Genomic DNA, 15789 nt, shown 5'->3' on the forward strand with positions numbered 1-15789 from the left:
ACTTTTGCATCAAGTTAATACCTAAAACATGGAGAGCACTCAATTTATATTCCTGAAATACATGAAGAATATCTCATGAAAACTGAAGAATACATGATACCTTTGGAAAGAAGCGGATTGGGACAAAAATTCCTAATCTGAGATGGCACAGGAAACCCCTAGAAGGAACAAGATCCAAACAAAAATATTGAAGTTAATTACTAGGCTGCAAAATATAAATTGTAGCATTAGAGCATCTGAGTAAAGTCTATTTGTATGAAAATTATTCATGTGATTTTTCTGTCTTGGAAGTTATTTCTTCCTCATGGAACCAGAGAATCTTACAAGAGTTTCAGAATTTGTTCTCCTGGGACTTTCAGAGGAGCCAGACCTGCAGCCCCTCCTCTTTGGGCTTTTCCTCTCCATGTACCTGATCACTGTGTTTGGAAACCTGCTCATCGTCCTGGCCGTCAGCTCAGACTCCCACCTGCACACACCCATGTACTTCTTCCTCTCCAACCTGTCCTTTGTGGACATCTGTTTCACCTCCACCACCATCCCCAAGATGCTGGTGAACATCCAGACGCAGAGCAAAGTCATAACGTATGAAGGCTGCATCACGCAGTTGTACTTTTTTATACTCTTTGTAGTGTTGGATGACTTTCTCCTGACCGTGATGGCCTATGACCGCTTTGTGGCCATCTGTCACCCCCTGCACTACACGGTCATCATGCACCCCCAGCTCTGTGGACTGTTGGTTCTGGTGTCCTGGATCATGAGTGCCCTCAATGCCTTATTACAAAGCTTAATGGTGCTCAGACTTTCCTTCTGTGCAGACTTGCAAATCCCCCACTTTTTCTGTGAACTCAACCAGATGGTCCAACTTGCCTGTTCTGACACCTTTGTTAATAACCTGGTGATGTATTTTGTAGCTGTGCTGGTAGGTGGTGGTCCCCTGACTGGGATCCTTTGCTCTTACTATAGGATCGTTTCCTGCATACATGCGATGTCCTCTGCTCAGGGGAAGTATAAAGCATTTTCTACCTGTGTGTCTCACCTCTCGGTCGTCTCCTTATTTTATGTAACAAGCCTAGGAGTGTACCTCAGCTCTCCTGCTACCCACAATGCACGCTCTAGTGCTACAGCCTCGGTCCTGTACACAGTGGTCACCCCCATGCTGAACCCCTTCATCTACAGTCTCAGGAATAAAGACATAAAGGGGGCTCTGAAAAGGTCCTTTGGGATGACAGCATAAAAGGGACGGTCGTCCTGACTGAAAAAGTGCCCTTGATTTCATGGCTCCAAGTCTAAAACCAGACATTGTGATTCTTTAATCTGACTGTGTTTGTGGAATTTCCTTGTTTTTTTTATATTTTGGAATTTCCTTTGGTTTGATTTCAACTTCTGTATATAATTTAAAATTTTTTTTATTTTTTTACATTATAGTTGACATTCAAAATTATTTTTTATATTAATTTCGGCAGTGCACTATAGTGGTTAGACATTCATATAATTTATGTAGTGACCCCCCCCATTAGTCTGTACCTCCTGGCACAATATACAATTGCTGCAATATTATTTACTATATTCTGTATCCTGTGGTTTACATCCCTGGAACTATTTTGTAAATATCAATTTGTATTTTTTTAATCCCTTTATTTTTTTACCCAGCCCCACAACCCTCACCTTTCTGCCAACCATGAATTTGTTCTCTGTAAATATGAGTCTGTTTTTGTTTTGTTTACTTTTGTGTTTATATTTCACGTATAAGCGAAATCACACGGTATTTGTCTTTCTCTGTCTGACTTGTTTTACTTAGCATAATACCCTCCAGGTCCACCCATGTTGTCACAAATGGTAAGATTTTTATGACCATGTAATAATCCATTGTACATATGTACCACATCTTCTTTATCCAGTCGTCAACTGATGAGCACTTAGGTTGTTTACATATTTGGCTCTTGTAAATAGTGTTGCAGTGAACATAGGGGTTCACATATCTTTCCTAATTAGTGTTTTGGATGTCTTTGGAGAACTACTCAGAAGGGGAATTGCTGGGTCATACAGTAATCCTATTTTTAATTTTTTGAGTATACTTTACACTGTGTTCCATATTGGCTGCACCAATTTGTAATCCCACCGACAGTACACGAGACTTCCTTTTTTCTCCACGTCCTCACCAGCACTTGTTGCTTATTGATTTACAACAGCCATTGTGACACGTGTGAGTTGATATCTCATTGTCGTTTTAATTTGATGATTAGTGACCTTGACCATCTTTTTATACCTATTGGCCATCGGCGTGTCCTCTTTGGAGAAATGTCTGTTCAGTCCTCTGTCCTTTCTAAATGGGATTGTTTGTTGTTTTGAGGTTGAGTTGTATGTATTCTTTATAAATTTGGGATATAACCCTTATCCTATGTATCACTGGTGAATGTCCAATCCAATCGTAGGTTGTCTTTTCTTTTTGTTGATGGTTTTCACTGCTGTTCAAAAAATTTTTAGTTGGATATAGTTCCACTTGTTTATTTTTTGTTTTGTTTCTCTTGCCTAAGGAGATATATCAGAAAACAAATGTTACTAAGAACAATGTCAGAGAAATTACTGCTTGTGATTTCTTCTTGGAGTTTATGTTTCCAAGTCTTATATCTAAGTCTTCCATCCATTTTGGGTTTATTCCTGTATATGGTGTAAGAAAGTGTTCCAGTTTCATATTTTTGCATGTATATGTCTAGTTTTCCCAATTTCATTTATCTAAGAGACTGTCTTTACCTCACTGTATATTCTTGCCTCGTTTCATACCCAAAGGACCATGTAAGTGCGGGATTTTTTTCTGGGCCCTTTATTCTATTCCATCGAAATAGGTGTCTGTTTTTATGCCCGTACCATGCTGTTCTCATTACTGTAGCCTTGTAGTATAGCTTGATATCAGGTAACATGATATCTCCAACTTGGTTCTTTCTCAAGAGTGCTGTGGTTATTCATGGTCTTTTGTGGTTCCATATCAATTATAAGCTGATTTGTTCTAGTCTTGTGAAAAATACAAAGTTAATATTTAGAAATCAGTTTAATTTTTATACACTAATACTGAACTATCAGAAAGAGAAATAAAGAAAACAATCTCATTTATAATTTCATCAAAAAAATTCTTAGGAATAAATTGGACCAAAGAGGGAATAAACCTATACTTGGAAAGTACATGACACTGAAGAAAGAAATTCAAGAACATACAATAAATGGAAGCCTATATTGTGGTATCAGACAGGAGAAATTAACATCTTAAAATGTCCATACTGGGCCAGCCCTGTGGCTCAGGCGGTTGGAGCTCCATGATCCTAACTCTGAAGGCTGCTGATTGGATTCCATATGGGCCGCGGGCTCTCAACCAGAAGGTTGCCAGTTCAATTCCTCGAGTCCCGCAAGGGATGGTAGGTTCCAATCCCTGCAACTAAGATTGAACATGGTACCTTGAGCTGAGCTGCCTCCCAGATGTCTCAGTTGGTGGGAGCACATCCTCTCAACCACAAGTTTGCCGGTTCGACTCCTGCAAGGGGTGGTGGGCTGTGTCCCCTGCAACTAGCAACAGCAACTGGACTTGGAGCTGAGCTGCGCCCTCCACAACTAAGATTGAAGGGACAACAACTTGATTTGGGAAAAAGTCCTGGAAGTACACACTGTTCCCCAATAAAGTCCTGCTCCCCTTCCCCAATAAAATCTTAAAAAAAAAAAAGTCCATACTACCCAAAGCAATCTATTGACTTAACGCAATCCCTATCAAAACACCAAAAATTAGCCAAGTACATTTGGAGACGTAATTGGCTTTATTAAGTGATTCATGAACGAGGCAGTTTCCCTTACAGTAACCAGAAGGGAACAGCCAGTGCTTATAGAAAATGGAAGGTTTTCATAGGAAGAAGGGTGGGGCGAGGAGCCATTAACAAAGGAAAAGAAAAGATAAATTTTAGACCTGGGTGTTTTTGGGAGGAGGAAAGGAACTGTAAGGTTTTTTTATCCTATAGATTCCCTCTTCTTTCCATGTGGGATGTAGAGGGCCCTTGTGACCAGTGATTTCACAGAAAATTCCAGACTGGTTGATTAAGATTACATTTCTAATAGAGGTCGAAACTGCCATTAGGTCCCATATTAAATCTAAGTTTGGCCTCATGAGTGTTTAGCACCAGTGATGCCATTTTGTGCCTGTGATTTTCTCTTTAACTGTAGTAAGAACATTTTAACAATAATAATTCTTCCAATAATTGAGCACAGAATATCTTTCCATATTTGAGTATCCTTTAAAATGCATCCAGTGCTGAGTTAAAAGAGCCATAGAAAAATTAAGAATACATATTTCATGAATATATATATATATATACTTATCTGTAAATATATTTACAGATAATTATATATGTAAATTATATAAGTATTTATAATTTATGTATGTAATCAATATGTAATTAATTGCTTTGTTATGTGACTGTAAAAAAGGTAATCACCCTGATCCTGTGTCCGCATTTCTGATGGTGATATGGGATGATGAAGCTAAATCAGGTGGATGTCGTTAGAATAAATAAACTGTTTGGAAATAGTTGGTGAGTCCAAGAACTCTTTTACAGGTAAGCAGTGTATGTACACATACATGTATGTACATTCTTGCCTGACTCATTTCAGGTAAACACACACACACAAACACACACACACACACACACACACACCATCACACCATCACACCATCACACTGACTCGTTAATAATGTCACCCTGCACCTGCACATGGAGACCCACTGAGCCACGTGTTCTAAAAAGGTAGATATAGACATAAGGGAGACAGGAACCTAGAGTTTTTTAGAAAACGAAGTTAGGACCAATGCGTTCAACCAGCTGGGCTCATAAACTTCCATGAACTCATCTCCCCCCTTTGACCTCCCAGCCTGATCAGTTTCCTTAAAGTCCCAGTTTTCTACTAATGCAAAAGGAAGAATTAATCCAGACCTGAATGATTGGTTGAAATTCTTTTTTTTTAAAGATTTTATTGGGGAAGGGGTATAGGACTTCATTGGGGAACAATGTGTACTTCCAGGACTTTTTTCAAGTCAAGCTGCTATCCTTTCAATCTTAGTTGTGGAGGGCACAGCTCAACTCCAACTCTAGTTGCCATTTTTAGTTGCCATTTTTTAGTTGCAGGAGGCGCAGCCCACCATCCTTTTTGGGAGTCGAACCCCGCAACCTTGTGGTTGAGAGTCCACAGGCCCATGTGGGATATGAACCAGCAGCCTTCGGTGTTAGGAGCACAGAGCTCAAACCGCCTGAGCCACCGGGCCCGCCCCCGGTTGAAATTCTTAAACAAAGGATGATAGCATGAATTTGTGACTGTGAGAGAGACGTGGCATCACTGTGCTTCACGCAGAGACAGGGAAGAAGTGAACCATGAGAAGTAGTTACACCTGATGATAACTGTGCCGAGTATTGGGGGGCCCACAGCCTTGAGGTAGAAGGGACTTTGCGTGTTTCCTTGGATTGTGGCAGAATGTAGATTTGGAGGAAGTGATCCTAAAGTGTTTACTTGTCACTCCTGAATGAAGATATTTTTTACTTCATAAGCCAGATGTGAACGTCAGAACACAGCGAAGTCCCCTTGTATGTGGTGTCCCATCTAAGCCCCTGGCTGGCTGTTTGGCAACGGGTGTTCTGTGATGGGTGATACGGAAGAAGGGAGCCTGCTCCTTCCTGAGTCACTGCAGTGAAGGCACTTGAGCTGAGGCGACTTGGGGGAAACACTTTAATGGCTAAACATTCTAGCTTTGATTTTTCTCAACAGAAGTGTATTTGTTTTCTTCACAATTTGGGGATTTTTCTTGGACAACTTGACTCCAGATGAGTTCATGATCCGAGGAAGTGATTGAGGGAAGGACAATATTGGCTTTCGTGGTCAAGATAGTTTCATGTAAGATGCTGGCTATGGCAATAACATTATTATTGTAAATTCTTTCAATTTCTGGAATGACCTAGTTACTAAGTCACCAGTGTTCTTAATCAATATTTAATGGAAATGACAATTATTTCTTAATTTAAAAATATATGAAAGAAATAACCTTTTCATCCGTGGACAACTTGACCTCCTCGAAACTCTTCAGTTTTCTCAATTGTGAAATATGTATAACAAAAGTACCTTTTCCATAGATATTTGAGAAGATTGAATGAGAAAATCATTAAAAATAGCTTAATGGTATCTGTCATATATTATATCCCAATAAATGCTGCGATTATTATTCTACTCAGGAGATGAGCAAGAATACATAGGTGGTAATCAGCTTGCTTCCCAGAAATTAGTGCAGGAATTTGGTAGCATATCAACTGGCCCTGGAAGGAGACTATGAAAACAAATCAAATCACTTACTCCTTGAGTCTGCAGAATTATCTGTTCAGAGAGGCCGTTACATGTGCAGGTTGGCACCAAGCAGTAGAATAGAACGAACCGACCTGGAAGACAGATCTGATTACAATGCAGGTGCATGTACTGTGTGGCCAGAGCAGTGCAGGGCCACCATCTTCACTCGTGTCCACCAGTTCACCTGTCCACCAGGAGTCTGTGAGCCTAGGAGACTATGCATGTATATAAAGTGCCTCACATATAGTCAGGCACAAAGAAATGGTTCTGAGATCATTTGGAGCAGGTTTTACAAAAATAAGTTATATAAGGAATTACTTGAAAAGCAACCTCATGCTATGTTCTACACTCAAAGCCCAGAGAACGCATTCTGCTGGACCTGGTTCTCTACAATCCTGGACTTCAGCTCCCTGTTTGGTCATCAGGAGACCCTGCAAACCTTTAATTTTCTGTGAAACATTCTTAGGCTCATTGTACTATGCTTGCCAAAGCAGAATTTGGGGGCACTTAGAAACAAAACAAAAAGATACCATGTCATCAAATCCTCACTTTACCAGAAAGCTAAATTAACTAGAAGAACCTTTTCTGAAAATTCTAGTGTTTCTGTTTTATTGAAATTTATTAAACCTTGAGGCTGAAAAATAACATTGCTACATGCGGCCAGATTAGAAGTTATTTAGAAAAAAACATTATTAATGTTTTAAGCTTATTTATAAAACCGTTGAAGTCTGTATATACTGGTATGCGAATAATCAAGGCAGCTTTATTCATGTCACCCCAAAGAATACATACTGGCAGGGAGAACAGGGGTGCCAAAAAATGTACATATTTTAAGAGATGTTATCTATGTATTACTTTTTGAAGTTCAATGAATTACAGTAGCAACGTGTAGTATGACGTTCGCTCAAATGATGGCCCTTAATCAAATGAGCACTAGCATCATTCATTGTGTTACTATTTTAATACAGTTTTTCCCTTTCTTAATATGTATAGATTTTTGGGAGACCCTCTGTATGTCCACAAACTGGTGAGTAGATGAACAAAATGTGATGTATCCATACAGTCGACTACTATTTAGCAATAAACAATAAAAAGTAATGAACTACTAAAAAAACAAACAACAAAAAAAACCTACTGAAGCCCGTGGGATATACCAGAGGTGTGATGTAATTTTTCAACGTTTTTATTATGACAATTTTAAACAGAGAGAAAAAGTGAAAGACTACTACAATGATCACCTCTATGTTCATCACCTACTTTTAACACATAACATTTGTATTATTTGCTTTATATACATTACATTTCTGCTAGGAAGCATTTCAAAGTACACAGAACGACACTTCATTGAAATACTACGCATGCGTTGTTTCATATCAACTTTCCTCTGTCAGCACTATTGGACTTGGGAACATATTCAAGAACTTCCGTATATTTAATATTTAATTCACATTCAAATTTTCCCTGGGGAATGTTTTGAGACAAAGTTCTGTCCCCACGTTGGTAAAATTTCGTATACAAAAGCAATCATCACAAAGGATCTAATTTGACACCTGACTTGTGAAAAGTACTGAAGAAATACCTGGGGTTACTGTAAGTTGCTGTAAGGAGCCCTGATGGAGCAGAAACACCAGTGTGCGACCCCGAGATGAGAAACGGGCCCCGATGGAGGGCAAGCCCAAAGTAGAGCTTCATTAGCAGCGGGTCTGCGTGTGGCTCTCCGTGTCTTCCTGCATCATCAGCGAGAGGGCCGTTTGGGACTCAATAGGCAGAATGGGTGCGAGCCAGCAAACATGGAGTAACAGTCAGACTTGAGTGATATGTGCCTCTGTTAAGGTCTGGAATCGTCCACCCCTCAGACAGACAGAGGACACACACGATAATGCAAGTCACACAGTGAGGTTTATTTCCAGCTAGCTGGGGTCCGATCTCTGCCCGACGCAGCGGGTTTTAACAAGGACCCCAAACCCTTAAAGCCAAGGGTTTATATAGCATTTTCAAGGCACTCAGTAATTTTCCATAGCTTCAGAGAGTACAAGATAAACTACAGGAATTACATAGCTTCAAGGAGTACAAGATAAGCTACAGGACCTCTGGTCTCCGTGCTGCAACTGCCCACATCCTGGAATTTACAATTAGGTTGTGTTTCAAGCCAGGGGCTGTTAACCCTGACCTTAAGATAGCAGTTCTCATGCTAACGGTCTCTTACACCTCATGTTCCTTTGCATGGCACTTAGTAAATGGTGATTTAAAACACAGCCTCCATTTTCACAAAGGTCAATGCGGAGCTGCGGGGAGAGCAAAAAGAATGTTCCTGAAATAGTAACAACATTGGAGGAGAGGGCTCAGTGACGTAGGGTTAAGGTGGTGGAGAAACAGCCCAGCGACACCTGGGGATTTTGAAAGACATTTAAGGCAAAACTGTCCCACAGAACTTTCTGTGAGGGACATATTCTATGTCTGCACTGTCTAATGTGGTAGCTGCTGTATTGAGGCTGGTATGACTGGGGAACTGAATTTTAAATGTTATTTAATTTTAATAGTAACTTTGAAATAGTCACAAGTACCAGTGGCTGCTGTGTTGTATAGCACAGCTCTTAGCTCCCAAGACAAATGTCCCTCAGGCCATTGATTTCAAGAGGATTTCAGCAAGACTCACAGTGTTCACTAGACCAGTAATAAAAACGGGGGACCATAAGGCACAATATGGTTCACCTTCTATCCATCCCTGAGTCCATTTTTCTAATACAAGTTCTGTTTTTAAAGATGTGTCTCTTCTCTACTAATGATCGTAGCAAAAATTATGAAAGCTGTTCTAAGTAAATACTGAACAGATGAAAATGTCATCTTTTGGGGAGAACCACTTTCCTACTTGAATTTGCCTTCTCAGGAGGCTGGTACCTTGTGTGTTGAATTTAAAAAAACAAAACCAAGACCTATCACCTTTGAAGGCTTCCAATATTCATATAGTGCAATTCTAATAAAAGTGGTTGAGACAAAGGATACTCGGACTAATGTCCTTTTCAAACAGGGAGATCAAGCACATGAAGAAATAAAAACCAAATTCACTTGACTTCTAACCAGGTCTCCTGGGATCAGAGATTCATTAGGAAAAATTTCCTTTCTGTTTAGTCCAGAGGCCCCGGGGGAAATTGGATGCTTAGCAGAGGGAATAAGAAGAGGGAACTGTGCCCGATGAGCAGATCCACAGAGCGCGGTAACGCTCCTCTGTGCGGTCCCTCAGCTTGTACCACGTTGGTGGACAGGACCTGGGTGTTGCGTTTGACTCCTGAGCTGGCTGTGAACTGATGCTTCACTCCTTCCTGCTGTCTCGTGTGGGGACAGAGCTTCAGTCTCCATCATGAACCTTCCAGGAGTAATTCTGACTTCCACACAGAGTCCTCCCTCTCAGGGACCCATCCAGGTGAGTCTGAGAGCCCAGCAGGTACTGAAGGAAAGGGTCAGAGAGGTCAGAAGCTGAGAACACTCACCTGAGTCACTGCGACCCTAATAGCCCAGCCAGGGGACTAGAGATCTCCGGGTCTGTGTTCTTGGGTTATTAATGGATTTATAACTAATTCATTTAATACATTGATAAGGATACTTGAATCTTCCATAAAAGGACCATAGTTAACAATTAAGTGATGGGCGTCGATGTATCGTTAGGTGACATTTTGGAATGAGTGAGATGCCTAAAGTAATTGCAGTACAATGAAAACATATCTGAGGATTTTTGCTGTTCCGGTAGTAGGAGAACATAATGTTAGGTGCGGAGGCCAGTGCACTGAATTGAAATTTCTAAGATGGAGTGGATTTGGGCATGTTTTTTGTATTCACTGGAAAGATCCAGGCCAGTGAAGGCAGGAACTACCTTGCAACAGCTGTTCGTGAGACATGCATTGCAGTATCTTCTCTCCTGCTGGGTATTCACAGGAAAAAGTTATTCAATAAGTCGAAAGAGGAATACTAAATTGTTTTCATTGCATTATTTCATTACTGGCAAGGCTGCATATATTTTGGTTTGTTACATGTTTACTTTTATTTTGGAACAGTTAGTAGAAATTTATGTCCCACACTGAGTTTTCCCCCTGGTGGTAAATTGAGCACTGACCAAATTTTAGGCAAAGAAGACACAGTGCTGAGAACAAAACACTTCAATGAAGGAGAAAGGAAAGGCACCCGTTGTACCTTAAATCTTAATGCCACAAAGGCATCTCACACCACGTTTACATTTATGCAAGGAGGACTTCAGTGCACCTGCTAATGGAGTGGGATGTCTCCAGTTTGATTTAAAGTTCTTACCACTTCATGTGGGTTTTCAAACTAAAATACCCTCATCCAGGGAAGCTAATGAATGAGTGGAGAGGCTTCAACTCAGTTCGGTCTGCAAATTTTATGGAATAAATGTCTGTATTAGATTCTATTGCTGCTGTAAAATATTCCTCTACTAGTTAATTAAAACAAACAAACATACGCTCTCACACTTCTGGATGTGAGAAGGCTGAAATGAGTGTCATGGGCTCATATCAGATGTCTGCAGAGCTGGGTTCCTTCTAGAGGCTCAGGTGAAATGCTGTTTCCCTTCCTATTTCAGTCTGTATTCTGGCCACCTGCCTTTCCTGGCTCATGGCCATTCCTCCACCTTCAAAGCCAGCAGTTTAGCTTCTTCATCTTGTCTCTCACTTCTACATAGAGGACCATTGTGGTTACGTTCCTCCCACCTGGATGACACTGGGTCATCTTCTTAACGTCAGCCGGTTAGCAAACCTGTCCCATCTCCTACCCTAATCCTCTCTTGCTATAAAAATATCAAATGCAAAGACACTGGGGATAAAGTGTGGACATACTTTGGAGGCCCTTATTCTGCTCACTACAAGTTCTCTAAAAGTGTATTATTATATACTCAGAGACCCTTATATAAGAGAAATGAACGCAGTATTTATCATAGTTTCTGGAATGAGTGACTATACAATTGCTTTAAGTATTAATACATGCAAAGAAATATTTGATTCAGAAAACCTGAACCTGCCTGCCCCTGGCTCTAACACAGGACCTCACCTTGATCCTCAGAGTGTGGGCCACTGACCAGGAGCTGCAGCATCAACACCCTCTGGGAGCTGGTTAGAAATGCAGACTCTCTGAGCCCCCAGGACCTGCTGACTCAGATTTTGCGTCTGGTAGGATGCTGTTGATCGTAGGCACATACAGGTTGAAGTGCTGGTCTTGACTAGGTTTGCTCACCTTCTCTCTGTTGACTTGGAGGCTGAATAATGGTTGGGTGTGGTTGCTTTCCTGTGGATTGTAGGTGTTATCAGTATTCATTCAGGCAATGCCAGGTACCCCAGGCACAAAATCAATTCTGGGTTGGAAACACTGCCGGGAAATAACCTGAAATTATTATAATCAAGGACCATCAGATACTGGGCCTTGATTATAATATTCACTTCGGACAGATCACTAAAGCCCTCTGCTTCACCCCAGGGCCTTTGCACTGGCCATTCCCTTTCCCAAGTACACACGCCCGCATTTCCTTGCCTCTCCCTCACTTTCTTCACTGAGGTCTCTGTTCAAATGTCACCTTGTTTGCACGACTTGACTAAATGCCCTTGAAAAACAAACAAACAACTAGTCGGTACCTTGTTTTACACTTGCTTTCCTTTTCTTCATATGATCTGTCACCATATGAAATGTTATATATTTTTATTATTAGCTTGCATATGTTTTTTCCTTCATTGACTTGTATAAACTTCTGATTTGCAGTACTCCAATACTCACAGACGAGACAGTACCTGAAACATGGTGAGCACTCAATTTATATTCCTAAAATACATGAAGAGTTTCTCATGAAAACAGTAGAAAACATAAACACCTTTGGAAAGAAGAACGCACAAAAATTCCTAATCTGAGATGGAACAGGAAAGCTCTAAAAGGAATAAGGTCCATATAAAAGTTTGAAGTTAATCACTTGGCTGCAAAATATAAATTGTAACATTGGAGCTATCTGAGTAATGTCAGTTTGTATGAAAATTACTCATGTGATTTTCCTGTCTTGGAAGTCACGTCTTGCTCATGGAAGCAGAAAATCTTACAAGAGTTTCAGAATTTGTTCTCCTGGGACTTTCAGAGGAGCCAGGCCTGCAGCCCCTCCTCTTTGGGCTTTTCCTCTCCATGTACCTGATCACTGTGTTTGGAAACCTGCTCATCGTCCTGGCCGTCAGCTCAGACTCCCACCTGCACACGCCGATGTACTTCTTCCTCTCCAACCTGTCCTTTGTGGACATTTGTTTCACCTCCACCACCGTCCCCAAGATGCTGGTGAACATCCAGACGCAGAGCAAAGTCATAACCTATGAAGGCTGCATCACACAGATGTACTTTTTCCTACTCTTTGCAGAATTGGATAACTTCCTCCTGACCGTGATGGCCTATGACCGCTTCGTGGCCATCTGTCACCCCCTGCACTACACGGTCATCGTGCACCCCCAGCTCTGTGGACTGTTAGTTCTGGTGTCCTGGATCATGAGTGTCCTGATTTCCTTGTTTAATAGCTTAATGGTGCTGAGGCTGTCCTTCTGTGCAGACTTGCAAATCCCCCACTTTTTCTGTGAACTCAACCAGATGATCCAACTTGCCTGTTCTGACACCTTTGTTAATAACCTGGTGATCTATTTTGTAGCTGTGCTGGTTGGTGGTGGTCCCGTGGCTGGGATCCTTTACTCATATTCCAAGATCATTTCATGCATATGTGCAATGTCGTCGGCTCAGGGGAAGTATAAAGCATTTTCTACCTGTGCGTCTCACCTCTCGGTCGTCTCCTTATTTTATTTAACAGGCCTGGGAGTGTACCTCAGCTCTCCTGCTACCCACAATGCACGCTCTAGTGCTACAGCCTCGGTCCTGTACACAGTGGTCACCCCCATGCTGAACCCCTTCATCTACAGTCTCAGGAATAAAGACATAAAGGGGGCTCTGAAAAGGTCCTTTGGGATGACAGCATAAAAGGGACGGTCGTCCTGACTGAAAAAGTGCCCTTGATTTCATGGCTCCAAGTCTAAAACCAGACGTTATGATTTTTTAATTAGATTGTGTTTGTTCTTCTTTTGTTTATAATCTGGAATTTCCTTTTCTTTGAGTTCAACTTCCGTATATGACTTTTAAAAATTATTTTTTTACATTATAGTTGACATTCAATATTATTTTACATTAGTTTTGGGTTTACGCCATAGTGGTTAGACATTTATATAATTTATGTAGTGATCTCCCCATTAGTCTAGTACCCACTTGGCACTATATATAGTTGCTGTAATATTATTTTTATGCTGTGAATATATACAATATTCTGTATGCTGTGCTTTACATCCCTGTGACTATTTTGTAAATATCAATTTGTATTTCTTAATCCCTTCACTTTCTTTACACAGCCCCACAACCCTCACCTTTCTGGCAACTATCACTTTGTTCTCTATAAATATGAATCTGTTTTTGTTTTATTTTTTTTCTCTTTACATTCCACATATAAGCGAGATCATATGGTATTTGTCTTTCTCTGTCTGACAGTTTTACTTAGCATAATAACCTCCAGGTCCATCCATGTTGTCACAAATGGTAAGAATTTTTTTTTTATGACCACATAATAATCCTTTGCACGTATGTACCACATCTTCTATAGACAGTTGCAACAGATGAGCACTTAGGTTGCTTACATATTGGCTATTGTAAATAGTGTTGCAGTGAAGATAGGGGTTCATATAACTTTCCTAATTAGTGTTTTGGATTTCTTTGAATCATTACTCAGTAGTAGAATTGCTGTGGCCCATATTGGCTGCACCAATTTGCAATCCCACTGACAGTACACGAGGGTTCTTTTTTTGTCCACGTCCTCATCAGCACTTGTTGCTTATTGATGTACAACAGCCAGTCTGACACGTGTGAGTTGATATCTCATTGTGGTTTTAATTTGATGATTAGTGATCTTGGCCTTCTTTTTATATTCCTATTGGCCATTAGTATGTCCTCTTTGGAGAAATGTCTATTCAGGTACTCTGCCCTTTTTAAATGAGATGGTTTGTTGTTTTGAGTTTGAGTTGTATGAGTTGTTTATAAATTTGGGACATAACCCTTATCTGATGTGTATTTGGCAAATGTCTAGTCCCAATCAGTAGGTTGTCTTTTCTTTTTGTTGATGGTTTTCATTGCGGTTCAAAATGCTTTTAGTTGGATGTAGTTCTACATGTTTATTTTTTGTTTTGTTTCCTCTGCCTAAGGAGATATATCAGAAAACAAATATTACTAAGAGCAATGTCAGAGAATTTACTGCCTATGTTTTCTTCTGGAGTTTTATGGTTGCAAGTCTTACATTTAAGTCTTTCATCCATTTTGAGTTTACCTAGTGTATGGTGGAAGAACGTGTACCAGTTTCATATTTTCCCATATATGTAGGTTTTCCAACACCATTTATTGCAGTGACTGTCTTTACCTCACTGTATATTCTTGCCTCACTTTTATACACAAACGACCACGCAAGTGTGGGTTTATTTCTGACCACTTTGTTCTATTCCATTGAATTATGTGTCCTTTGAATGGGAGAAGATTAGTGCAAACAGTGCGTCCAATAAGGGGCTAATATCCTAAATATACAAGGAACTCATGAAACTCAACAACAAAAAAACGAACAACCCAATTGAAAAATGGGCAGAGGACCAGAAGAGACATTTCTCCAAAGAGGACATACAAATGGCAAATAGACATATGAAAAAATGCTCAACATCACTAATCATCAGAGAAATGCAAATAAAAACCACAATGAGATATCACCTCACCCCAGTCAGAATGGCTATCATCAACAAGACAAATAGTAACAAGTGTTGGAGAGGCTGTGGAGGAAAAGGAACCCTCATACACTGTTGGTGGGAATGCAGATTGGTGCAGCCGCTATGGAAGGCAGTGTGGAGTTTCCTCAAAAAAATTACCAATAGAATTACCATATGACTCAGCAATCCCACTCCTAGGTATCTACCCAAACAATCAGAAAACATTTATCCATAAGACACGTGTGTTCCAATGTTCATTGCAGCTTTATTTACGGTGGCTAAGACATGGAAACACCCGAAATGTCCTTTGAAAGATGAATGGCTAAAGAAGTTGTGGTATATATACACCATGGAATATTATTCAGCGGTGAGAAAAGATGAAATAGGACCATTTGTGACAACATAGATGGATCTTGAGAACATAATGCTAAGAGAAATAAGTCAGACAGAAAAAGCAGAGAACCATATGATTTCACTGATATGTGGTATATAAACCAAAAACAACAAAAGAACAAGACAAACAAATGAGAAACAAAACTCATAGACACAGACAATAGTTTAGTGGTTACCAGACGGGACAGGGGGTGGGGGGTGGGAGATGAGGGTAAGGGGGATCAAA

The 15789-nt window shown here is 40.4% G+C and overlaps 2 protein-coding genes across 2 annotated transcripts; both read left to right on the forward strand.

Moving 5' to 3' along the window:
• The first annotated feature begins 304 nt into the window (after window positions 1–304).
• Window positions 305–12153, forward strand: LOC117038476 (olfactory receptor 7A17-like). Its single transcript, XM_033135443.1, has 3 exons — window positions 305–1212; window positions 2621–2669; window positions 12121–12153. Exons 1-3 carry the CDS (start codon window positions 305–307, stop codon window positions 12151–12153), a joined length of 990 nt encoding a protein of 329 aa, XP_032991334.1.
• Window positions 12154–12429: 276 nt separating this feature from the next.
• On the forward strand, window positions 12430–13359 carry LOC117038477 (olfactory receptor 7A17-like). The gene has a single exon (XM_033135445.1). It carries the CDS (start codon window positions 12430–12432, stop codon window positions 13357–13359), a length of 930 nt encoding a protein of 309 aa, XP_032991336.1.
• Window positions 13360–15789: the final 2430 nt, after the last annotated feature.

The sequence above is a fragment of the Rhinolophus ferrumequinum genome, chromosome 18 (genome assembly GCF_004115265.2).
Source record: "Rhinolophus ferrumequinum isolate MPI-CBG mRhiFer1 chromosome 18, mRhiFer1_v1.p, whole genome shotgun sequence".
Taxonomy (NCBI): domain Eukaryota; kingdom Metazoa; phylum Chordata; class Mammalia; order Chiroptera; family Rhinolophidae; genus Rhinolophus; species Rhinolophus ferrumequinum.